This window comes from Sebastes fasciatus, chromosome 15 (assembly GCF_043250625.1).
Source record: "Sebastes fasciatus isolate fSebFas1 chromosome 15, fSebFas1.pri, whole genome shotgun sequence".
Lineage (NCBI taxonomy): Eukaryota > Metazoa > Chordata > Actinopteri > Perciformes > Sebastidae > Sebastes > Sebastes fasciatus.
The window spans coordinates 3,691,934-3,718,253 of NC_133809.1; the positions used below are offsets into that span (position 1 = coordinate 3,691,934).

At 39.9% G+C, this 26,320-nt stretch overlaps 1 protein-coding gene across 7 annotated transcripts in view; it reads right to left on the reverse strand.

Annotated features, from left to right (window-relative positions):
• Window positions 1-25,750, reverse strand: part of klc1a (kinesin light chain 1a) — a 60,610-nt gene extending 34,860 nt beyond the window's left edge. For 6 of the 7 annotated variants that reach the window (XM_074661023.1, XM_074661020.1, XM_074661021.1 and 3 more), the window contains exons 1-6: window positions 25,280-25,750; window positions 16,631-16,898; window positions 14,274-14,504; window positions 13,249-13,327; window positions 6,293-6,521; window positions 4,445-4,532 (exon numbers count right to left, since the gene is read on the reverse strand). In XM_074661023.1, coding sequence (XP_074517124.1) covers window positions 4,445-4,532; window positions 6,293-6,521; window positions 13,249-13,327; window positions 14,274-14,504; window positions 16,631-16,897 — 894 coding nt within the window. In that variant the 5' untranslated portion in view covers window position 16,898; window positions 25,280-25,750. Of the gene's footprint in view, window positions 1-4,444; window positions 4,533-6,292; window positions 6,522-13,248; window positions 13,328-14,273; window positions 14,505-16,630; window positions 16,899-19,090; window positions 19,233-25,279 lie in introns of those variants that run through there. The other variant, XM_074661019.1, reaches the window with a different exon arrangement.
• Between the last annotated feature and the right edge of the window lie 570 nt (window positions 25,751-26,320).

Here is a 26,320-nt window from a genome sequence, read left to right on the forward strand (position 1 = left end):
TCCGCCACAGCAGCAAAGTGCCATTGATCTGGTGAGAGAGTAATTAACGAGGAGGAAGAAGACATGTGGAAAACAGGAAGTGATTATTATGGTGGGCTGTAATTTGATCCCAATCAGATGTATGACGAATCTCGTGCACTCAGGAGGAGGGAGACTACTGAGGCGCCTGGAGGTCACCACTGATCTCTGATTCAGACAGGCTTCTGGTGGCCATGTGGGCCGAGTGGGAGGAAAGGAAGGAGGGAGGGCAGAGGGGTGAGGTGACTAGAGGAATGATAGAGAGAAGGGAGTGGAACAGGAAGAGAGGGGGATTTATCTGGGGAAACAGAGGTCGTCTTCTTCTCACTTTTTCCATAACTTTATTCCATAATTAGAAGTTTTTGTTCATTATGTAGATTCTCACTTTTTCCTTCACAATCTACAAGACCGCACAAAAGATTTTGTTTTTCATGTGTCCAAGACATACGGCTGCAGATCAGATGATCGATCTTTAGCCTGAGGTGTTCTTATGAACCACTTGTTATCCGCTAGTTATCCGTGGCAGTACTGCACGGCGTCCAGGAAAGATTTGTATATGTGTATATACAGTATATACTGTAGGAAATCAGACACAAACCATTACGTTATAACTCATCCCTTCAGTCAACAGACTGGTCCTTGGACTTCACCCGTCAGCTGCTACTACTTCATACAATAATTTATTATTAATCATATTTATACTATTCTTGCATTTATATTTAACGCACTTCATAGATCCAACTTCTCAGCATTTTGTATTTACTAATTTGCACTGTGGTAATGTTATATATTGTATGTCTTTAATGTACATATTCCTTATATTCTCATTTCTAATTTTTCTTATTTAATTATATATTGTAGCATAATTTAATTATATTTCTTACATTTCTTTATGTTTATATAAGAGCAACTGTAACGTAAGTACGTAAGTATTTCCAATTTCCGATTATCAGAGGCACTTAGTGCGTATGTCATTATATTCATTCCTCAAGAAACGAGCAATGGTTAAATAAACCTAGTGCTGAGCCAACACATGGTCTGTACCAGCTACGTAGCATGTGTTCATCCAGTAACGTACTGCTGTGAGCTCAAAAAAGCGTTTTGAAAAGGGACATTTTTGGTCACAGTTATGCGAGTAAGGCCCGAGTCACTACGTAGCTGGTTAGAGAGATGTAATAAAGAATATCTATTCTGTCACACATTAAGATGGATGACTAAAACAAAAAAAACGCAAGACTTCATGACTTGAATACGGCTGAATATCATATAATATATCATCTCATCACAAGGAGTACTTACAAAAACGGTTGAGAGACACTGAACTACTCAATACTGAATGTGGTGTTTGTTTACGTCGAAAACTAGTAGCAGCAGATCCACGGAGTCTCCAGGCAGCATCCTCTCCAGGAGGAACCCACTTTGAGACTCGAGAACCGGATACTTCAAAGTGCTGTTTGACGCGTAGGCAGAAACCACAATCAGAGGCTTCTTGTGTCTGATCCTCTTGTTCTCTAGGGGCACAGGGGCTCTTAACAATTTCCATACGTTCCCCTGGAGAGACTACAGCCTGTCCAGGATTTTTGTTCAATAACTACTTCACCTTTCACACTCGCTTCAGCTCCTTCCATTCCCTGGATCCGGTTTTCATAGCCAGGAGTCACCATGCCAAGGCCCAACCTTCACCTGCCATCTAGTCTGACTCACCGGATGCAGACTGTGGGTATAAGTCTGCCATTGGCCGTGTACTTCAGTTGGCACTCAACGCCCCGTCCACCCACTCTATTTTGCAAGGGCACCAACGCTGCGTCCTCTGCTTAGCGCCACCCGAGACGATTGTGAGTGATGCGTTTTTCCCCCCAATACCAGACTGATAATGTGTGCAGCCAGACCTTTCTTTAGCGCTGTTTCAGCGTAGATAGATCTGGCTCCAGACCTCCCAATCAGCTCTTATGTAAACACAATGTACATGTGTTGGTGCACGCATAACCGGCAGAGTTCAAACCTGATTCAGGCATCAATTAGTGGATTTCAAGATCATGTTTCTTAATGAATACCTGGCTGTCGTACACTTGGAACCGGTTCTCAATAGCGAACATTCAAAAAAGGGCGAAAAGAAAGGCGAGTAGAATAAGAGGATTGGAATACTGTAAGAGGAAGAAACCAAGCTGGATTTAAAATGAAAAACAAGGTGAGAGGAATCAGTGTCAGATAACCGGCTATATCGTTTCCAAAACTATGATTTTCTGATGATAAATCACTGAAAAAAAAATAATTTCCTTGTGGAAAAGGAAGGATCAGGGCCTGGTGGCAGGATGAGAGGATGGAGGTGGGAGGAGAGGAGAGGGCTAACCTCAGTTTCACAAAGTGGAGAGTGATGGAGGTCCAGACAGTGGAGACACAGGCCTGCTGGGGTTAACACAGTTAGTCGACCTGCTGTATGTTTACAGTCACACTTGACAAACAGAGGTTAATGGGGTCTGAGAACAGGAGTGGGTCAATTCACTGTGATCGTCCCGGACTGCCGTCACAATCTTGGACAAATGAAATGAAGAAATAAAGACAGGTGTAATTAAAAATGTATAAGTCAGGTGGCCTGAACAACAGCCATTTCCCAAGAGGCTTTAGGGTGTCATGTACTTTTGTATTCCACTAGGAAAGCATTAAAACTTTATCGGTGGTTCAGAAGTTGTTGTTTTGTTCTTAACCATATTCTAAAATGGAGAAATGATCCTTCTTTTTGCATCTAAAAAGTACCTAAAAATAAAAAGTTATGAAATAGAGGAAACTCAGCATCTGGTCTATTAATGTAAACAAATACCCAAACCTATTATCTAAATGTAACCCAGTTAAAGCTCCTATTATTTAGAGGTTTAAAACTGCACTTTCATTTTTCGTAGGAGTACATTGCATCTAGGAGAACCACTTAGCAACTCTGAAACTCACTCGTGGCTTCATGGGTTCTTTAATGATGATAAATGCCTCAAAACTGTAATCCAAACATTGGCTGCACTGTTATTACAGCTGTCAGTGTTGTTGTATGTGTTACCTGAAGGGGAGCAGGGTAAAACATTTTTAAATGAATTGTATTGATCCCTGAGGGGGGAACCGGGACGCTGCAGCAGCCAAACATAGGTGTTGATTAAAGAGTAAAGGGTGATACGTTTAGACAACAATAAGAGTGTGAGTCTAACAAGATAAAGAGCCCTTTCTTTTCCATTAACCGCACTAACTCGGGTTAATGTGTTTATTACACTACAGCCAGGATATCCATGCTTAGAGCTCTTTATATTAAAGGAATAGTTCCACATTTTGTGAAATATGCTTAATGGCTTTCTTGCCAGGTTAAGATCAATACCACTCTCATGTCTGTACTGTTAATATGAGGCTACCGCCAGCAGCCGGTTAGCTTAGCATAAATACTGGAACAGGGGGAAACAGCTAGCCTGAATCAGCCAAAATGAACAGCCCACAATCAGCGGCACATAAACTCTCATAACGCCACAACTTGTTATTTTTAAGCTTCAGTTTTTGTTTGAATAAATGAGGTAGAACGTGTTAATTAGTGATCTTTACAGTGCTGGTTTTTGTCACCTTTGGACAGAATAAGGCTAGCGGCTTCTAATCTTTATGTTAGGCTTGCCGCGGTAGTCGGTGTGACCGGTGTTAGACGGTGTTAGATGGTGTTCGTGATTACATTACTTGCCCATCGCCCTCAACTTTCGGCGCTGTGTTATCAATACAGAGTCAGACAACATACACTACAAACTGAAAGTGAAAGAGAGAGTTGTGTTATTGTATTGTACCGTAGTTGAAAAAGCAGAAGCGCCTATTTGACAATATTTTAGATCTAAACCCAATGCTATAAGGGAAACCATAACGTTAATGAAGCAATCGACATGCAGAGAACAGACTGGTCACAGCTGGTGTGTGTGGCACAGCAGCGGCGGGCGGAAATGCGATCCCGCAGCAGAAGCTCGCCCGGAGAGGCCAGACACACAGCTATCCAACGTTAAAGAGCAAAGTAAACACTCTACATAATGAGACTCATCTTTTCTTGTAAAATGTCCAATGTAATCGGTAACACCCTAAGCTAACAACTTAATTGCTGTTGCTTCATGTAAAAACATGAGTGGTAACAATATTTTCATCTAACTCTCAGCAAAAAAATAATAATAAACACCTTTCTAAAAATGTTAAATTATCCCTTTAATGTTTTACATATGGGTCAAGTTGCTAAATTATGACTTGTGTTTTTCTGTATCTCGCTGCAAGGATGATCTACCCTTGAAAACTGTAATGTTGAAGTGAGATACAGGATAAAACTTCTCAGATAAAACTGATTATAGCAATGTCACAAAAGATATTGTTCAGAAAAACAGAGAACAGGTTAATAACTTTGGTGTTATGCAGAGACAGATGTACTCACAGCTGGATGGTCCCTGCCGAGAGTCTTCTCCCTGATGGCCAGAGCATCATTCAGCAGGTTGGCTGCCTCCTTGTATTTGTTCTGATCCCTGAAACCGACAGAAGCAAACAGAGTCAGACAGAAACACACACACACACACACACGGACAGACAAGCACAGAAAGAAAAGAAACATAAACTACGCTAACGATTTCCACTAACAGCCCATTATTTTCCGGTGACATGATCCAAACAGCTCTGCAGCAGTTCCCACAGTCAATGCAACAGTCTGCTGAAGACAAGTCGACCCAGTCTCTCATTCCTGACTATTCACGCCACCGACTATTCAATGGATAAGATTTGTAGGAAGTAAGAAACGTGGGTCCAACCCTCTTGTGTGTCAGTCTTTTGTCCTTTTCTTCTTGAGCTGGGAAATTAACACTTCCCCAGTTCTATTACTGTACTGTAAATCTTCGGTTGTGTCTGCTATGTTTGCAACGATCCACTTCTGACGTAGAAAGGCATCCAACTATCATTTGGGAGGTCCTATAGGAGCCTGTCACACAATTCTTTAAGGGTTGTTACCCAAAGGTTTAAAGGGACATGCCATTGTGTTGTGAGGGTGACAAAAAGTCTACATGCTGGAACCATTATCACATCTTTCTCTCTGGAAAAAAACATTTCAAATTGTGCTTTGACAACAACAAGGTTAAAACAATTGCTTTAATTAATAACTACCAAACCACAGTCCTAGCACTCACTAACAGGCTTCTACTCCATTCTCAAATTGTGGAAAACGCTTGTAAAATGTTGCCCAGGACTTTAAGGATTTACAAGCTAGTAAAGACTTGTTTTCATGGTGCTAACAGTGTGATATATTTAAAAAAAGAAGAGTAATTGACCCTTCGCTAAGCCCCGCCACCTGCTGTTACTCTGTTAGAGCTACCATAGAGCCCACGCTGTCACTAACTGCATAAATATCCAGCAAATTTTGGAAGAGCGATTTCAGAGAGAAGCAGACAGAAGAGTCTACAATATGCGTTTGAAGGATGTATCAGGATGTCAAACTGATTCAGCAGCGATCACAGGTTAAAAATATATAAAGATAGAAGCTAAAGCTACAGATCACAGAGTAAAAGTGAACCACCATCACCTCGCGATTGAGACAGAAGACATGAAATTAAGGAACAAAACTGTTCCTGTAAAGCCCGTTAGGTCTTTATTCACTGTTACAATCATTAAAAAGCAAAAGCAGCATGTGGAAACATTCAGTATACCTTCAGTAGCTAGCGTTAATGATGTGCTAATGCACGATTTAGACTAGTATCACTATTACACAATGTTTAACCAGTCCACGACTAGCTCAAAATCGACAAAAAGCAGCTTGAAAATGAAGAAAGACTGAAACGATTGCATGAGAGTCTACGAGCAGAGCCGGAGAGTTGTCATACCCTGGTCAATGCTGGCCGATGTTACGCTATGATTGGCCAGTCTGTGTTCAAGGGGCGGGACTTAGCGAAGGGTGAACTGAATATTACTCCTAACACTTATTGCTTTTGTTTAATATTATCATCATAGGAACTTGACAGAGAAAAAATCTCTTATCTAAACCTTAAGTCATATTAAAAATCAATAAAATATGCCCCCAAATCTGATTAAATAAACTTATTTTTATCGTTTTGATTTAGTTTTACAATGAACTGTTACACAACTGAAAGAGGAAGGTGAAACAGAGCCAGACATATTGTCAGTAATATTAGTCCTTTTGTAATGTTGCTGGTAAACTCCTGGAACTGCCTGCTTGATCAATGATCGCTGGATGGCTAGGACACTATTTTGGGAACCAGGATAAATGATTTGATAGACCAACCTGTAAACGAGGGCGAGGATGTTGAGCATGGTGGCCACGTCTGGGTGGTCGTGTCCAGACGTCTTCTCCAGGTCTTCCAGGGCCTGTTTGCAGAGGGGCACAGCCACCTCGTACCTGCCCTGGGAGGCGTACTGGATCACCAGGTTGTGGAGGGTCCTCAGACGGGCCGGGATCTCGTAGCCTCCCTGCTGGGCGGCCGCTGCCGCAGCGCTGCCGTGAATTGGCTGGACTGGAGACACACGGAGGAAAGATAAAGATTAGACATCAGGACACACAGATCTGTGCTTCTCATCATTTCATTAGCATTTCATTTGGGGAATAATCTGGAAAGGACTCATTTAGAAAGGGATATTTCTTATCATCTGAAACTGTGAAATGTTCCATGAAAGGACAGAAAAAATACAGTTTTGGTCCTCTGCTTATTTTCGGGACTAATCAATTAATCATTTTTTCTATAAAATTCCCTAAATCCCAAGATGACGACTTTAATATCCTTATTTTGTCTGACCAACAGGCCAAAACCCAAAGATATTCAAGTTACCATCACATAAAACAAAGAACAGATTAAAATCCTGACTGAGAGGTTGGAAATACGTCATGTTCGGCATGTTACTCAAATTACTCAAAATAGTTGATCATCATTGTTTCATCCTTATAATTTTTCTACCTTTCTTGCTGGATAATTTAGTATTTTTTTCTATTAAATGATGTTGAAATGGAAATGATATTTCAGCAGTCAAATGCTAAGTGTTAAAGACGCGTCCACACTGTTTAAAAACAAACAGGTTACACACTGACTTCTTGTATTGTTTGTTTGAATATGAATCAACTTTTAATAATCCTGTGAAGACGTTAGTTATTCGAGTTCCTACAAATGGGTCAAAGCTGAAACCACAACAAACAAACACCAGCTGGCTGTTAACATACGGCCTGCAAACAAGATTATTCACACATAAACATTGTCCCCGTTCTGCTACGGTGCACAGCAAAAGTGCTGGTTTCTGTGTGTTACGTTTAACGGGGTCAGGAGGACAAGATGAGGAATGTCTCTCATGACATGCAGTCTGCCGGTCTGTCTGTCCGTCTGTCTGTAAGTGTGGGTGTAAGAATGCATGAATGTGTGTGTGTGAGCAAGAGGTCAGGAAACCACCTGATTGGGTTTCTTATTAAAAAAGAAGGCAGCTCTATATTTACTCTGAAGAAGAGCTGAGCCCTGTACTACGAAGCGAGTTCAACATACCCAGAGTATCTTCTCGTTATCTGGTTTAACTAACCCTCACAACCGAGATCCCGCTAAGCGGTCCTACGACGGTTTTTCATCAACTCTGTAAATCAACCCAGGGTTTCTCATTCTGGCTGTGACCGTGTTCACATAAAGAGGCGGGGTTTGCAGCATATGACCAATCACAGACATGGACAATTCTACTGTCAGCAGAGCGGGACACTTTACAAACCAAGAGCGAACTATAATATTAGACAAATACGAAGAAGTTAAACACATAATCCAGACTAAAGGGAACACAGTTGAAGCTGCCAAATGCAGGAAGAACAGCTGATAAAAGAAAACAACTAGCGTAAATTAACAGACTGATAATATCACTGCCCGATCAAAAGCATGAGTAGATCCGACTATAATTACTTTGTGTATTCTGTTAAATGAATATGATGCTTATAGAACAGAATACAGTACAACAAAAATGTCCAGCCAAGACCAGCAGCATCTGATAATCAGTATTTACATCCATCAATAGGTGCTAAAGAGCAAATAAATTGTATTTATCAACACATACAAAGGATGTAATTAGCAATGCATTTAGCAATTATATTTCTAATCATTTGGACTATAAAATGAAAAAAAAAAGCCATGAAGCTGCATTATGGGAAGTGTAGGACGCACCATTTTTAGAGCTTGAACTGTAAAAGTGAAAGTAAGGATATCTCAGTCTCTGCTTTCCACCATTCTTTTTAAAATCTTTATGGAGGTGCAACACTAAATCCCTGGAACACTCCTTTAATAAATACTGCAGGTTCAACTGAAGCTACAGGAGCAGGACACCAAATCTTTACAAGCTCATTAACTAACTCACTGTGGATAACAGAGTTAGCCAAATGACTGAAATGTAAATATTTGTCCAGAAAAACCAGTGCATATAAGCCTAAGGCCAATTTAAATAAAGGCAGAGCTGTCATCATCATTATCTTCTTTCCTGCTGACGGTAATTTACCAAAAACCCAAAAAGCTTTTCAGGCAGTCTGAATAAGGTCGAGGAGGAAAAGACATCTAATCTACTCCAGTGTTACACACACACCCACACAGAGTCTCAGGCAGCTCCGCTGAGAGGATTAATACCAGCGAAGGAAGCATGTACCGGCCTGCTACTGCTGCCTTACCATCCTCTCATCCATTCAATCTCTTCATTCATTCAAAAACAAACAATACTTTAAGTACTGCCATGATTTTGAATCGGCTCATCTGTACATTTGATTTATTTACTAGCTTTTATTTAACCCTTTGAGCTCTGCAATAGAAATGGTCCGCCAGTGCCTACGTTGGTATTTTTACTTATTGTGATGTCATTTCTTGGAGTATCTTCAAATTCTTTATATCCCTAAAACCTAAGCTAAAAGGTTAAATAAATCAATAAACTATAATAATTGACAAAAGTATTGAAATTAAAAAATATATAAAATAAATAAAATGAAAATTGTTTTTTAATAAAATTTGTTACTAAATAAAGTCACAAAATATATTGATCCAAAAGATTTCCAAATGTGGAAACACGAACAAAATATTTCTCAACACTCCATATATTATTTGAACTATGCACATTTTTTAGATATGCTCATTTTTAAAAGCAGATGGAGTGCAAAGGCGCTTTGATTTTGTTACACAATTAACGTAACGCAACGTAACAAGGTCATCCCGAGCGTCAGAAAACTTCATAAATGAAATGTTTTAAAAATAAATAAATGTTATAGCTATTATAGTTTTTATTTAACATCGATTTAAACAGGATCACGTAAACAATAATCTCCAGCGAGGAAATACTCTGACGCCACCACGCATTTCACCATTTGTACCGCACATAATGTAATGACATCATCACAAACGTCAAAGACCGAAGACTTGGCTTTCTGCGCAAAAAGAATGAATGCTCTAGCTACGACGGTTTTTATTTTATATTAATTTAAACAGGATCATGCTCGCGGGAAGCCCGTTTTTTAAAGGGTTAATGCCATGAAGGAGGACGAGGAGCAGAGATTTAAGTTTGGCAACATGAAACCAATAAAACTACTGCTTCTCTACCCTCCAGGCTACCACCCATCTGTTTCTTATTTTTAGTCATTTAAGAGTTGTATATACTATCCTCAAATGTAGCTACTTCATTGTATTTACTGTAAGCACTGGCGTAGGTGTGAGCAGGAATGTGTGGGTGTGTACAACAAAGAGCGTCTGAGACATGTGCACATGGGTGCGGTTGCAATAATTATTGCATTGTGATTTCGTTTTAATTGTGTCCATCTTAAACTTCACTTATAATTACCAACAGTTTATTTTTAAAGTGCTGTGAACAGTTGGCAATTTTTAATTGATTTTTCAATCTTGATTACTAGGGCTCATTCGATTAGTTAATTTAATCAAGTTTCTCCACAGAGAATCACACAAAGCACCACTTTAAATCTGGTGTTTACCAGAGATGTGCTCAGAAGTTTCTTGGAAATAAGTCATTCAGCATGAAAAAAAGCATAAAAAATGACTAAGACCAAAACAACCGATTAGTCGACTGATTGACTAAGAGAAGGCAGTCCTAATAATTACTTGTTCAAATGATATGAAGAATTGTGTTTATTTTTGCCAAATAATTGCCCTATCCTTTGGTATAAATCCTCAACAAAATAAAGATAAAAATCTTTATAAATAAATCTTCAGCTCATCCACCTTCTCTGTTTGCAGCTCCAGGACTTTCTGATATATACCCTTTACAATGACGCTACTATCTTAATAACTCAGAGAAGAACTGTCATGTAATTTTATCTATTTTAATCATTATGCAGTAATAACCTCTAAATGCTGCACCTTTTATTGAGATTCATGCTGTAGAAATGCTCCACCTATTCCCCAACACAACTCACAGCTATATTCTCTTAAAGTCTGTCTCTCCTGTCTAATAATTCAGTCTGTGCTGCTCGGGAAAAGGCTGAAAAACAGCATAATGAAGTCAGTTTTTCATTTGAAGACATGAAACAAAATCTGGTCCTTTAATTTGACACAGTATCCCAAAAACAACCTGCTCTGCTTCCTCTGCTCTGTAACCTGCACTGCAGTCATAATTTAGGCCCAAAAACACAGAGAAGTCTGGATCAAAACCTGAAATTACACCCACGAAACACCGTGAGAGTGGAGAAATACCGCTGGACACATTCTGGTCTGCACAAAAAACAGTGGAAAAACTGGTTTCTCTTAGAGCAGAAACACAAAGAGGGCAAGCTGCTCAATGTAAAAAGAAACTTAAAGAACATCAGACTTAAAATATGCTGCAAATGTGTAGCTTACATTACTGTTTCTTAATCCTTCTGTCTCTTAAAGGACACAGTTATTCTATATTTTTGTTGTGGTCAAAGCCAATAGTGCAATAGTAAGACTTTCATTTCCCCTGCAGATCACTGGCTCTCCGCCCAAGCCAATTACTTCCTACTGAAGCCATAAATCAGGCTCAGTAATTTCCTTTAACAGTATTTTGGGCAGCAGGATGGTGTTTGTGGGATTGAGTCTTAATAAACTACAGTGTGTGTGTGTGTGTGTTCATGGTAATGAAGGAACATGTTTTTAATAGTTTTTGGATAGCTCTATGGCACAGAGGAAGAAGATATATCAGGCTTTGAATAATTTATTGAATATAAATTCACTATTCTACCGACCACTAAGTCAAGTACAGCATTTGACTGGACCTCATATTGTTAAGATCATTTTAAAAATCAATGCAAATTTGATATAGTTGTGATTCTTTGTGGAGAAAGAATTAAATCAGCTAATCGATTAGTCGTCAAAATCGTATGAATGTTAGTTGAAGAAGAATTTCTTTGGTCGAGGACGGCCCTGGTTGCAAAGACTGAATTCAATATTCAGTTCATACATTTATTACTTTCATTAAAAGAGTTCTGCAAGATAAAATTTCCATTTTGATCGAACCTCCAGCTCGTTGGTTAAACAGTTTAACAAAGAAGAAAGTGGAGTGACCAGAGCTGCAGTCTGGCAGTCAGAGAGTGATCTACAGCAGTTGGGAGTGTGAACCAGTCTGCTGTCCATTTTGTCAGCGATTTAAACTGGCTGACAAATTGGTGCCAGGAGCCAAATGGGAATCACCTTGGTGCAAAAAAAGCTATCAACGCCAAGGTTGGGAACAAAGTCTTTGCTGTGCTTTTGTGGAGACCAAAGTCTTGTATTTGGTTTCACAAAGAAGAACAGGTTGAATTTAACCAGAATGATGTACTTTCACTTTTTACCATGGTATGGTCAAAGCCAGAGTTCATAACAACACTACTGTAGTGTTTTGCCAAACAGTATTTCACCTGACAAGCAGCCACACAAAAAGAACTCACTGTAGAAATCCTGGAACTATATAACACCAAGCTAGTTGGGAGGTTTTCACCCCGTTTGGCCTCCCTCCAGGCTAAACTAGGTCCTGACTAATGGGCCTTTCCAGCCAACACAGTTTTACTGTCTGGGCTACTGAGCTACTGAAAGACCACCCCATCAAACACTGAGGGAGAGGGTGGACATGAAGAGCGGGAGCAGTGTGAGGGTGGCAGAGCGAGGCGGGGAAAGTGAAGAAACAAAGATTTATGAGGCTTCAGAAAACTGATGTATGGCAGGAGAAACTCACCACCATACAGTATATTATGTGATATATAATCTGACTCTGGGGACATCCACTGAATAAGCTTTGGTATATATTACATAAGATTGATGTTTTGTTTCCAGAGGACGAATCAACTTTACAGCGGTGACATACTCAAAATTACTGCAACCATCAAGAAAGAAAAAAAATCTAATTTGGAAGACAAACCTGCACGTCATTATTCACAGCCTTCACCTGCAGAGTCTTCATGTTATGGAAGCTGAAGGTAACTATGTCTTTAAACTGGGGCACTCAAAGTTAATGCGATAATAATGCATTAACACACACTAGATACTAGATTCTGGTAGCATATGAAGCTAGAAAACCTAATGAATCCATCGGTACCAACCATGTCATACTAGCTTGTAGAGAAGGAGGTTAAATAACGCTCCAAACTTGTGCTAAATTTTGGCAAAGGAAAAACCGTCATGGCCATTTTCAAAGGGGTCCCTTGACCTCTGACCTCCAGATATGTGAATGAAAATGGGTTTTATGGGTACCCACGAGTCTCCCCTTTACAGACATGCCCACTTTATGATAATCACATGCAGTTTGGGGCAAGTCATAGTCAAGTCAGCACACTGACACACTGACAGCTGTTGTTGCCTGTTGGGCTGCAGTTTGCTATGTTATGATTTGAGCATATTGTTTTATGCTAAATGCAGTACCTGTGAGGGTTTCTGGACAATATCTGTCATTGTTTATGTTGTCAATTGATTTCCAGTAATAAATATATACATACGTTTGCATAAAGCAGCATATTTTTCCAGTCCCATGTTGATAAGAGTATTAAATTCTTGACAAATCTCCCTTTAAGGTACATTTTGAGCAGATAAGAAATGTGCGATTAATCGCGATTAAATATTTGAAGTGATTGACAGCCCTACTTTCAACTATTCCACAACACATTTTAGAAAACTATCTTTCCACATGACGAGAGCAATAACATCTACATCCCGAGGCCGGGATCTACATTTCATATCTGGGTCCAGGACTGAAAATGCTTGAGAATCCCCCCCCAGAGTAGAGGGAAGAGGAGGAAGGAGGAACACTTACTGCCGGGGGGTTGGTCGTCCTGGTCATCTGGGAAGAGATCGTCCAGAGTTTCTTTACTGGAATCAGAGTCCTTCTCCTCCTGAGAGGGGAGCGAGGGAGGGAGTGAAAGAGGAGGAGGACAATGAATGAACTGACTAAGTGTTCTCTAAGTTTATAAAAGAGCATTACCAGCTTCTTATTTATCTGCTGACACAGTTGTTCTTTTGCCTGGGACCAGCCAAGCACATTTCAAAGTGTTAAAATACTTGAGATTGTTTATATTGATAGCTTTTAATAGACTCTGCTGCTGATAAGGAGTTCAGGGAAGTGACTTAAAATCCCCCCAAAATAGGAAGGAATCAGAGGGAGAGAAGGTACAGCTGGAAATCAGACTCTTTCAAAAAGGAAGAAACAAACTTATTTAAAAGCAGAACAACTACTGTAGGCGTTCTCTTAACACAAGTAGTTAAAGCCAGAACAAATGAACTGCTAAAGGACAGCCTGAGACATGTTTTTCCTTTTTGTTTGACTCATGAAAGGTCCAAGAATTTCATTTGTTAACATTTTTGCCGCAAAACTGCTGCACTTTCTTCTTGGTTTAACCCATGTTGATAAGAGTATTAAATACTTGACAAATCCATCTTTAAGGTACATTTTGAACAAATAAAAAATGATTAATTTGTGTGATTAATTTATGATAATCGTGATTAATCATGGACAATCATGAGATTAAATATTCCAATCGATTGACAGCCCTAATTTTGATGTAAGGTAGCATTAGGGCCAAGGATTGCTGTGTCACTAAAAACTGAGTCCCACTGTGACTAAATGAAAGTAACAAATGGCAAAAACAGAATTTTATAATGATGCTGAAGAAGAAACTGGATCGGCTGCTTCATGACCGATACCCTATCTGCTTCATAAGGTCAGTATCCAAGCCGATACCGATCCATTGTATCAGATCAGCCTACTTTTTAAGATGTATGTTGAAACATGTTAACCATGGAGGCATGCTAACACACTCTGAAGAAGACCTGGGGACTCACAGATGGGGACAAGTCCTCGTCGTACTTCTTCAGCTGGTTCATGAACTCCAGGTGCTTCTTCTCCTCCTCCAGCTGGGCGACGCTCTGCTCGCTCTTCTGCAGCTTCTGCTGCGTCCCGGCCAGCTCGTCTCTCAGCCACTGGTTCTCCTGGCAGAGCCGGCGTACCTGAGCCCGGAGCTTCTGTTTCTCCGACTCCACCGAGCTCAGATGGCTCGACAGAGCCATCATCACCTGGACCAAGAGGAGGGGAAGGGGGGGGGTCTTTACACACCAGAGTTGCTTCATAGTTCAATATTAATCACATCACATATTTTGGATGTTTAGTCTGTCTTTGGGATGATTAAGTAGACACTGTTCCCCTTATCCCTGAGCTACAGTCCTTGAACATGATCTCATTTGTATGAGTTGGCTCATAACAATATTCACGCTGATTCCCAGTCACTCTCTCACTGTGAGGCACTTTGAGTAAAAGCATCCAGCTAATAGCACATTATGTAAGGTGCGAGGCAGGGAGGGGTGTAATTAGACAAAGAGTTTGAGGCATACAGACATTTGGGATGTTAGAACAGGAAAATTATGCAGAAAAATATGAATTACACTTTACAATAACTGCAAGCTACCCAAAAAGCTGAAAGTGGACATTAAGAGTGTGCATGGTGCAGTGTATTGTATATTTAATAGGCAAAGCCTACTAGGAGATGGAGATGAGAGGCTAAAGCATCAACAGTGACTCATCGGTGACTCATAGCACAGCATTTGCCAACTGAGCAACGACACAATCAAGTGAGAGTTTTAAGACTTTCTCTGAAAAATGATTTTAGAATACTGTGTGTATCAACAAATGATATTTAAAACAGACAACATGGTGTATGAACTTATGAGATGAATTTAAGAACTCTGCATTGGAATTAGTGTGTACTCTTTGTTTTCTTAAGGTCTTTACACAATGGGAGCATTTTTTTCTTCGTGCAATTAATTTGCATGTCAATATTACGTTAATATTACGCTGCGAAGAAGTGACGTAATTTTTTTTCTGGAACGAAGTTGATTTTCTGAGCTTTCGCATCCTGAATAAAGGCATCAACCAATCACGTTTTGTGGAACAACAACACGGAGGCTCCGTAGTCTGAAACAAGACGGCAAACTTTATTACTCCTTTCAACCTTGACAAAGGCAGCGCAGACCAGATCCACTCCTTCTGTCCTTACCTTTCACAATAAAAGCCTGAGACATATCATGATCGGAAGAGAGTATTTCGCATTTTCTTGTTGTTTATTCGTCACACCAGCAGCATTTTTGAAGCATTTGTGGAGCCTTTCTGTCCGGCTGTCACTCCTCTTTCTAATGAAACAGATACACCTCTATTTAACAAATGTATGAACACTGAACGTCTGATATTCGTCAGCCTGGTGAACACGGTTACTGTCGCCTGCTGTGCTCTTAGCTCCTCAGGGAGCTGTGCTGCTGACAGGACAGCTGGTTCTGAGGACAGTGACACGGTTACAAAGTCGGTATACTGTAGACTGAGTAAATTAACTCATCAGTACATTTATTCTCGCGCAATAAATACTCTTATTCCATTTCAAAATGATATTGTTTATTTATTTTACTTACTTATTTGCTTAAGTTTTGTTTTTGTTGTCTTTTAATTGCACTGATCAGGAGTAGCGCTCCTAATGTTGTTGTATTCTGTACAATCACAATAAAGGCTTTCTTTCCTTATGCACCGTTGATGCCTCACCTCTGGTGTGGATTTGGGGCTAAAATAGGGCGATGAATCTGTGTGCTGCTATACCAGAGTATAAACTGTCAAATGAGTAGAGCTCCAGCAACAAAAATGTTAACCTTATTTATTTTCTTCATGTGTTTTCTTGAAGAACCCCCCCACTCCCCCCCTCGTTTGGTTCACTGGTTCACAGCCTTCGACAAAAAAAGTGTTTGAATCGGCGCTGAAACTGTTACCTACATGGCTGTTATTCCCACAGTTTCCCGCCCTCATAATAGTTTTTTTTGTTTTCAAAATATAAGTCTGATATTAGATGTTATAGGCAGTTGAAGACAAGATCCTTTGTCCGACGGGTAATTACAGCATCAATCCAGGACTTTACAATCCAGGTTTGTACGTGTTCGCATGTTTTCTGAATATCTAAAAGGTTAGTCTGTTGATTATTATATAATGTGGTGTGCATACAACAGCATGTACCCCTTTGTGAACACAAATGGTCCTCAATAGGTGTCCCTATGAAGCCTGGAGCTGTTGGATATTCAGTACTTATACATAACAGAACAAGCCTGATATTTCAGCTGATAATGATTCACCAATGACTGAGAGACTGTGGGAAGCTGTGGACCCGTACCTGTGCCTCGCTCAGCCCGAGCTCCAGCATCTCCAGGGACTTGCGGATCATGTGGGACTTCTCCTCCACCAGGACGCCCTCCTCGTCCTGCTTCAGGCAGCGCAGCGTGCCCAGCAGGCCGTCCAGGATGGAATGGTGCTCCTGCTTCAGGGCCTCCAGGCCCTGGATCACCTGCTTGGTCCGGGAGATGATCTCATCCTGGGACAGCTTCTCCCCAGGGTCCTCCTCCTCCTTCACACACACCATGGTGGACATGTCCTCACGCATCCTGCAGATTCAACAACAGGGAGAGTTAAAGTCAAAGTGATGTATAAATCCACTTTAAACTTGTTTAAACTAACGCAGCTTTATACTGTATGTTCCTGGAGATCAGACAAATCAAACCAAGAAAATTCAATGCCAAAACATTGTATAAATTTACATAACACAGAAAAAAGGCTGCGTAAAATCAATCTGACCGGGATGTCCTCATAAAACTTTAGAGTACAAACATCATGCTGTAATGCAGGAGAGCAAATTATTTTCTATTCTATTTTTATATATTTTCTCTGAACTTGTTGACTTTAGTATGCACTCGTCTCATGACTTCTATGCTTGTTAAGTCCAGACAGAAAAATAAATTACATTTAACGCAACAAAGGTTAATCAGGATTAAAGTTAACTACTGCAAAAACTATTAAAATGTCAGACACAGGACCACCAGGATCGGGTTTCACCAGACATGAGTGACATATTGATTAAATCATTAATGAGCAAACACGTAACCTTCAGATGTTTCATTCAAAGTTGCATCCTCCTGACCTTTTCTGGTCTCATGGCCACAACACAGCCTGATGCTTCTCCCTTTAAATCAATACTTGGCTCAGAGTGAGAAACAACATTAAACCAAAGGTTAGACCATGGGTGTGTCACTGAACAGTTCTTGGTTCAGGAGTCAAGGTGGTTCAGGTTGACAGAAGTAATAAGAAAGTTTCCTTTGGGCGAGGCACTGACAGCAGCAGGGTGTTGCAGCAGAGAAAGCAGCTGGATAAACAAAGGTTAAATGTAACGTTGCATTTGTGAAAATCCTGTTTGAAGTGCTCTTAAAAACTGAGGCGTCATCACTTAAGATGCTTTATGAAAAGGAGTCGGTGCGGCTGCGATGAAAAGCTGAAACCAAACCGCAGACGATAAACCTGCCGCCTGCTGACAGTTCAAATCCAGATGTGAGGCTTGTGGGCTGCGTGTGGTTTACAGATAACGACAGATATGAGGTGAGGATTGCCAGAAAGAAAAACTCTGAAAGGAGCAAGCAGAGAATTTGAATCACACGCTTGAGTGGCAGCTACCAGTCTTTCATTGTTTGGTAACCACAAACTTACAGTGATGCATCTTTAGTCAGCATCTATTAGCTTTCCCTCCATGTCTCTAGCCAGTTTTAATCACCAAGCAAAAACTAGGGGTTGTTGCATGGTATTGAAATATTTTGCGTGGCAGTATTGTATCGATACACGGCCGTCAAGTATTAACCTTTTATTATTAGGGCCCGATCAATTAAGATATTTAATCACGATTAATCACTCGATTGTCCATAGTTAATTGCAATTAATCGGACTATGCGGCGGTTTTATTTCACAACAATGACCCGCTAGCTGTACATTATCTCGCTTATAACACGGCTACTTACTTAAGAAATCAATAATTTGACACAAAAACAGTCCTCCAGATTCCAACATCAGAACTGTGCCCATAGCAACGGTCTGCTATAAAGAAATAACAGACTGTAGAACGCCGTTATTAACCAATCAGAGTCGAGTATTCAACAAAGCCGAGTAATAAACAATTATAGTCTGGTATAATTTTGCCATGTTTACAGTCTGCAGTTACAAAATACTGTACGGTAAAATAATACAGATGTTAAACATTCATATTCATGATTACAATAATATCTCCAATAATAATCAGCGTCTTAGTGCTGCCATAATGCGGTCATAGCACATAATCAGATCCTGAATCAGCCTTGGTGATTAAGGAGGTAGACTTATTAGGTGTAATAGGTAAAACGGATATTATTATTATTATCATCATTATTATGCACTTATTAGCCAAAAACACTGCAGGTTAATATCGGCTCCTCTGGCATTGACCCTCGACAAACTCCACATGCATTCCTTCACACTCAATCCTGACTTTCTTTGCTTTGTATTCACTACACACACACACATACACACACAAACACACAGAAACTTAAGAGGATTATGACTGAGCGCTTCGGCAGCACTTGTAGCGAGCTTCCGAATAAATCTCTGCACACCAAACTGAAACTGCAAGCTGAATAATTACAGAAACACTGACGGAAGTTCTGTTTGACTGCATTACTCCGTGAAAAATACAGAAATGAAACAACTCTATGGTTTGACTGATTTCACATTAATCTTATCCTTAATGTAATGATACAAAGAGTTAAACCAGGTTGCCCACCTGAGTATAAAAGCTGCTATGGTACCAAGTGAAGACAGATTGTCCTGAACTGCCTCAGATTTCCCATTTCAGCTCAAGAGTGGAAGAAAAAAACAATATGTGAAGACCTGCCGGAGAAGACGAGGCAGACGGAGGAAGGGCTATAGCTCCGATCGCTCCATGTGACTCAGCAACCAGCCTGCAGCCTATCAGCTGTCAGCTGGGCAGGAAGCTGTGTGCAGGACGAGATGGAAAAACAGCAGCTCCAGGTGAGCAGAGCTGAGCAGCACGAGTAAAATTAGTAGGGCTGGGACGATACACCTATCTCCTGATTCGATATTATCATGATACTTGGGTGCTGATTCGATATGTATTACGATTTAATTAACTTATTTAACACTAGATCAAGCTGAAAAACTAATAAGTAGACCTTATTGTAGAGCTTACATATCCTTCAAGATGTAAGTATTACAATAAAAGCTGTGAAACCTATTGCACTAGATCCTCAAAAGGGCCAGCATGCATTGAACCTGGGTATAAATCAAAAAACACTGTTTCATACCCCAACAACAACACAGAGCAAGGTCAACTTTAAACCACTGGAAACATCCCAAACTGCAAAAGAACAAGACAGACAACCGCTACCACTGCAGGCTGTGTAATACAGAAGTGAAAGTGACAGCACAAGCCTTTCTTCCTGCTCTGATCCAACAGTCTTTTTATTTCTGGCATCAGATGAGTCTCAGAGCACAAAGCACCACAGGGAAAGGCACAGAAAACTACTTCTGATGTTAACTTTTGAAATGTAAATATCTGGCTTGGAGCGGAGCGCCCGGGGACGCCGCTGTAGCAGCTCTTCCTGTAAGCAGGTTAAGGCAGCGATACAGGGCTGGGAGGGTATGAATGAGGAGGAGGAGGGGGGTTGTGTTTGGGACCAACGAGGAAGAGGAACAGTAAGTGCTTGCTCCGGGCTTCATGCATGAGGATGGAGCCGGCAGCAGGAAGAGCAGCACCGCAAAGACACAATCTGAGTCAGCGATGTGTGGGCTGATAGTCACTAGATGATGAGAGCTGTGATTCACATCCGCAGTTAAAGAAAGAGAAAGTCTGAAAGAGACTCTACAAGTTACATTTACTGGATCTTTTTTCATCTAAAATAACAAACATGTGTGTTTGTTTGCCTCCTCTCTATCCATGAGTCAAATGACGCAACAGTTGTTCTACCTGTATCCTGTCAATGAAAACAATTTGCATTTGCTTTTTGCTGTGTTCGTCTGGCATAAATAGTAATAAAAACTGGGTAGTTAACACCAGCTACGTTGTCTACCACAGCTGAAAATAAACAAGTATATGTATATATACTGTGTATATATATATGTATGTCTGGACTGTTTACGGTCAGTCTGTCAATTTGTGGCTAAATTGTTCCACTAATAGTTAGTGGTCATGTCTATAATGTTAAATCCAGCGGTACATGTCCACCAGGTCCGACAAGGACACTAGAGGATGCACTGCTCCACTCAATTGGCCATTCAAGCGGTGATGTAACCGATCGTTGAATGCACCCGATTGGTCCCTCGTTTTCTGCTTGCCATTACAAACCGGAGACAACATGGCAAACAACTTTCTGTTATTCCGTCTAAACAATCCACCAAAATCTACTTCTGAAAACATTTTAAGGAGGAAATAGGCCCTGCCACTGCTGAATCTCGTTTCATTTTAGAGCTAGTTTCGTGAGCCAAACGCGTCGGCTAGACGGGCTTATTTGCATTGCATTTGCATTCATTTTGAAAGAGCATGAGGACACTCCAACACTTGGCCGACCAATCAGTCAGTCACTCAGTGACAGACTTTGTAGGGCTGGCCCTCTGCAGTCCAGACAAAAAGAGTGCGACCTACAGAAGGAAAGTCCAGTGCAGAAAACAGAACAGCTCTGAGCGCTGAACACCAAAGACAGACCAAAAACAAAATAACTTTGCAAAACATTTTTGCCACTTGGGAGCAGAAACCAACACTGCTACAGCAACATTAGCATTCATTTGGAGTTGTGTCTCTGTCCACCTGACAAATTAAAGTCCAGTATTCACTCTCCTTTAAGCTCCGTTTTGTCATTTTCACTGCTAAATGTTCCATTTTCTTCACCAGCTAGTTTCTAACTTTGTCTGTCTACCGTTTGGTGCCAGGCAGGTCCTGACACACCAAGCCGACGGTCGGCCGTCGGTAGTTTTTGTGATGTGTCCCGCACCGTCGGCTGTAGTCTGCCCGTGTTGGAGGTTTTTCAGCAGATTCAGCATGTTGAATCGGCGGCGGAGCCCATCGGTGAGAGATATCACTCTTATTGGCTGTTCAGTTTAAACGAATCACTGCAAAGTAAAGTAACGTACGTGCTAACTGGCCATCGGCTGTAGTCTTTGCGGTGTGTTCAAATGCAACTTGTCGGCGAAGACAAAGGTGACGTGAGGCGACGCAACAGTCGGCCTTCCTCGCGCTAGTTCTTTGATGTCAGCTTGGTGTGTCTGGGCCTTAAGGAAGAAAGTTGCAGTCCAGAAAAACAAAAACAAAAACAATGTGCTGAAAGATACTATAAAACTCTGTAGAGCTGGAGGGAACTGTGGATAGAAATATAAGAAAAAGAGATCCATTGTTGAAATACGGATTATAGGCTCTTTAAAATGATCGTGGTTGATTAAGTACATCTTGTGCTCTTCCTTTTACACTTGAACAAGCTGCAGTCTCTGATTTCACTACTCCTTCTGTCTTACTCAACTATCAAGCCTTTACTAATGTATCATGTGACAACATTAGAAATTAGCTTCAGGGACCAAGAAAAGGGTTAAGAAATCAGGCAGTCACGAGACACGACACTGCACTGCTGAAACACAGGAAATGACAAGTATGATTGAATCAATAATGGACAGATTAGGTGTTCTGTGTCTGGAGGACCTACAGGCAACACAACAGTAACGCTAAAATAATCTTAATCTGAATTAGCCCGAACATGACTGCCTGTTTGCGTATGAATTAATTTGCTGCTGTGATAAACTATGTTTCAAACTCTTAAAATGAGTCGCAGTCAGCCCTCACATGACAAGAAGAGCACCAATGACTTGTTTTATATTTCCATGAGCGAGCCTCGGGCGAAAGATTAAATTTATCCTTCGAATCAGAGATGTAGTTTAAGATGCTCTGATCTACAGAGACAGTAGTGGCAACGCTCCGTGCTGCAGCACCCCGAAGGCTGAAAGATACCGAGAGAATATACTGGATTTATTTCTAATACAGACTCTGACTTTGATTTATAAGTTGCTTCTGCACAGTTTAAGTTTCAGGTTTTAAGACTGTTACTAAAACTGTGTTGAAAAAGAACTTTGAGACTGCACAAGTTCCTCCTGAGTTCCTCTCTAGGACATCAAAGATTTCTGTGCATCTCATTTCTCATAGCTGATGATAGCATCATCAGCTCTTATGAAAGAGCTGGTTGTCTGTCACCATGGGATCATGATGTCTGACTATTTGTTTAACAATCCGGAACAAGACTAAGAGCTTGCAGGTGATCAAATCAATATCAAAATAACATATCTTTAATATGTCATCGATTATGACTATTTTCTCGATTAATCAATTACTTGTTAAGTCTATAAAATAAGCCAATAATAATATAATAATATAATTCAAATATTTAATTCATAATTACCTCACTGGAAGTACCAAGTGTAAAAGTACACAACAGTACAATAAAATGTACTATATCTGCAGTGTCATAGCAGGCATTATGTTTAATTTGTATGCTGGTTTTCACCTGCAGAAGAAAAGCTCTATGCTTCTCAAACCGACCCTGCAGCATTACAACAGAATCTGCAGCGACGACACATAATTATCATTTCCCACCAGCAGTAAGGACTCTATACAAAAGTGTCAACGCACACAAAACCTTGTGGGATCTCTGAGCCAACAACAAGCTGTCCCAGGAGAGCAGAGGGGGTGTTAGCCTGGAGGAGGAGGAGGAGCCCTGCAGGTTGTCATGAGAGGACTAAACATGAAAACGTCTGCAGGGCATGCATGGTAAACAAAACTCTCAGGAAATACTTCTGTGTGTTCCTGAGATTTTTTGTTGACTTCAGAGATTGTGTCCTAAATCTCAAATATTCATAGACACCCTCTCAGTGTGTCCCAGCTGTGAGTCCCACACTGAGATCCACTGTCCCTCTGGAGCTCAACACAGGCAGCTTTCACAGCCCTTAACCCGCTCTGAATATCAATGAAAGGGACATCCAGCTATCACATGACAAACATCAAGACTTTATGGTGCTGCAGTGGCCCAACAAGTGCACCAAGTGGATCATATCAGTCCAGTTCTGAGGTCTTTACACTGGCTCCCTGTCTCTCAGAGAATTGATTTCAAGATACTCCTGCTGGTTTACAAACCACTAAATGGTTTAGGGCCAAAATACATTTCTGATCTTTTGCTATGTTCTGAACCATCCAGACCTCTCAGGTCATCTGGATCAGGTCTGCTTAGTGTCCCCCAGAGTCAGAACTAAACATGCAGAAGCAGCGTTCAGTTTTTATGCACCAAATATTTGGTACAAGCTCCCAGAAAACTGCAGGACCGCTCCAACTCTGAGTTCTTTTAAATCAGAGCTTTTACTCTTGCGTGTTTTATTCTATTTTAACTTCTATCCTAGCTTCTATTTTTAGCTTGTTTTTATTTTCTAATCTTTAATGTTTTTATAACTGTTTTAATTATGTCGCAATGTTCTTTTGCACTTTGTCGCAATGTTCTTGAATGTTTATGTAAACTGTTGCTGAAATGTGCTCTACATATAAAGCTGCCTTGCCTTACCTATTCCCAGGCATGTTGCCCCCTATAGTTCCTGCTGCTTTTGTCACTTACAGATGGATTAACCTGAAGAACCAGTTAGCCAATACCTCCCTGTCACACACAGACTAGCCACAGGGCTAACTCTGTGCTAGAACTCTCTGTCACACTTAATGTGCTTAAGGCGTCTAATTCCTGCAATTAACGTAAACACAATAAATGACTCGATAAATAAATGTGTCATCAAATGTAGCAAAAATAATATTTAAAATAAATTTTAATTTATATAAATAATTACTATTTATTTATATTTGTATTAATTCCATTATTTATTTACTCGTGTAATTTTCCCATTTAGTTATTTCATTCATTTTTAAATAAATTTATTTTTGCATTTATTCTTATTCTTATTCTAAAACGCCTTTCATATCAGATGGATGATCTCTTTTCTGCCTGTCTCTATTTCTGATGTGCAGTTGATTGGATCAAATATCCTTCAGGTACTGAAATATATTTCCACTGCTCACTTGGAGAAAGACAACAAGAAGAGCTGCTGTTTTGATTTATTCAGTCTCTATCTTTCTTATTACATTTTTAAAACAGTCTGAAATCTTGAGGATCTGCAGGGTATTTAATGAGAAACATAAATTAAATAAATGCATGCATAAGTCTGTTCACACCTGCCTGCACTTTACTATAAAACCCACCATGCACCAAAAGATTTCCTACATGTTATTTGTTATTGGACATCTTATTTCTATCAGTGTGTCTGCATTTACCTGAAGCACACTCCAAGATCCAAGGTGTTGGTGATTCCACATAAAGTGTGGCAACATTCCCAGGTAAACCACAGCTATAACAACACCCAAAACTTTGCAACGGGTATGTTTAAACTTAACCTCAAATAAAGAATAAATGCAAAAAATAAATGGATAAATAAAAGAATAAATGTATGGATAAATATATTTTAAAAATAATAAAATAAATAAAAAGGAAAATTAAACAGTAAATAAATAAAGAAGCAAATTAAAACAGAAATATCAATTTATGTCATCAATTTAGACATGTTGACAGGTAAATGCAGACATGTTGATAGAAATAAGATGTCCAATAACAAATAAAATGTAGGAAATCTTGTGTTGCATTGAGGGTTTTATAGTAAATTTAATATTTACTTTAATATTTAATTGATGTTTCTGATGAATGCCCTGCAGATCCACAAGATTTCCTACATTTTATGTGTTATTGGACATCTTATTTCCATCAGTGTGTCTGCATTTACCTGAAGCACACTCCAGGATCCCAGGTGTTGCCGATTCCAGTCTTTAATCTAAAAACACACATAGGAGGGTGGTTGAATATTCCAAGAAATACACGGAGCCATTTCTCACCGTTCTCTTAGGACATCCGTTGCCGATGTAGCTTCACTGTAAACGTCCGTTTATCTCCACTTTCTACCGTCTTTTTTTAAATGGAGATGTTGTTGCCTTTGACAGACAACTCTTGCCGATACGTGTAGAACAAAATATAAGTTATAAAAACACAATATCCATGGGACAATGTGTGATATGCTCCGCCGCCTGACTGCATCAACCCGCCGTTAATGAGGACCAGCTAGCTACATTAGCTTAGCCTCTAACTGTCAGAAACACTGGCTTTAGTCGGAGCCCGTTCTCCTCTGGTTCCATGGCAGGAACAAGTCAACTCGATGGCGGCTTCATGGAGCGAAATGAGGAGTTGAGGAGTCGGCCGTGAAGATGACAGCTCTCTGGATGACTGACTGACTGACTGGCTGGCTGGGTGACTTCGCGGTGCGGTGTAATGGCGTTACCCTGCGCCCCCCTCACTGTTCCCCGGTAATGATGTCATCATCCCGGCCTGGATTAAAGGGGAAGCTGCGGTGCAGCCAGAGAGCAGCCAGATTTATTCATCTGATATGAAAGACTTCCACAGCAAACACAGAAACTACTGGTTATGTGGTGGAGCAAGTACTCAGAACGAATTCCACTAATTAATTTATATAAAATGTGACCTAAATTGATATTTACTTTTCTGTTTAATTTTCCCTTTCATTTATTTTATCATTCTTTAAGTATATTTATTTTTGCATTTATTTTGATTTATCTATTTATTTTTGCATTTATTCTTCCTCCTCCTTATTAGTTATTTATTTTTATTATTTTTAAGTATATTTATTTATTTTTGCATTTATTTTTTATTTATCTATTTATTTTTGCATTTATTCTTCCTCCTCCTTTTTATTTATTTATTTGTATTATTATTTTATTATTTAATCTATATATATATATATATATATATATATATACACATGTATCTTTGTATTAATTCCCATATTTATTTACTCTTGTTTAATTTTCCATTTTTATTTATTATTTTTCTAATATATCTATTTTTGAATTTATTCTTTATTT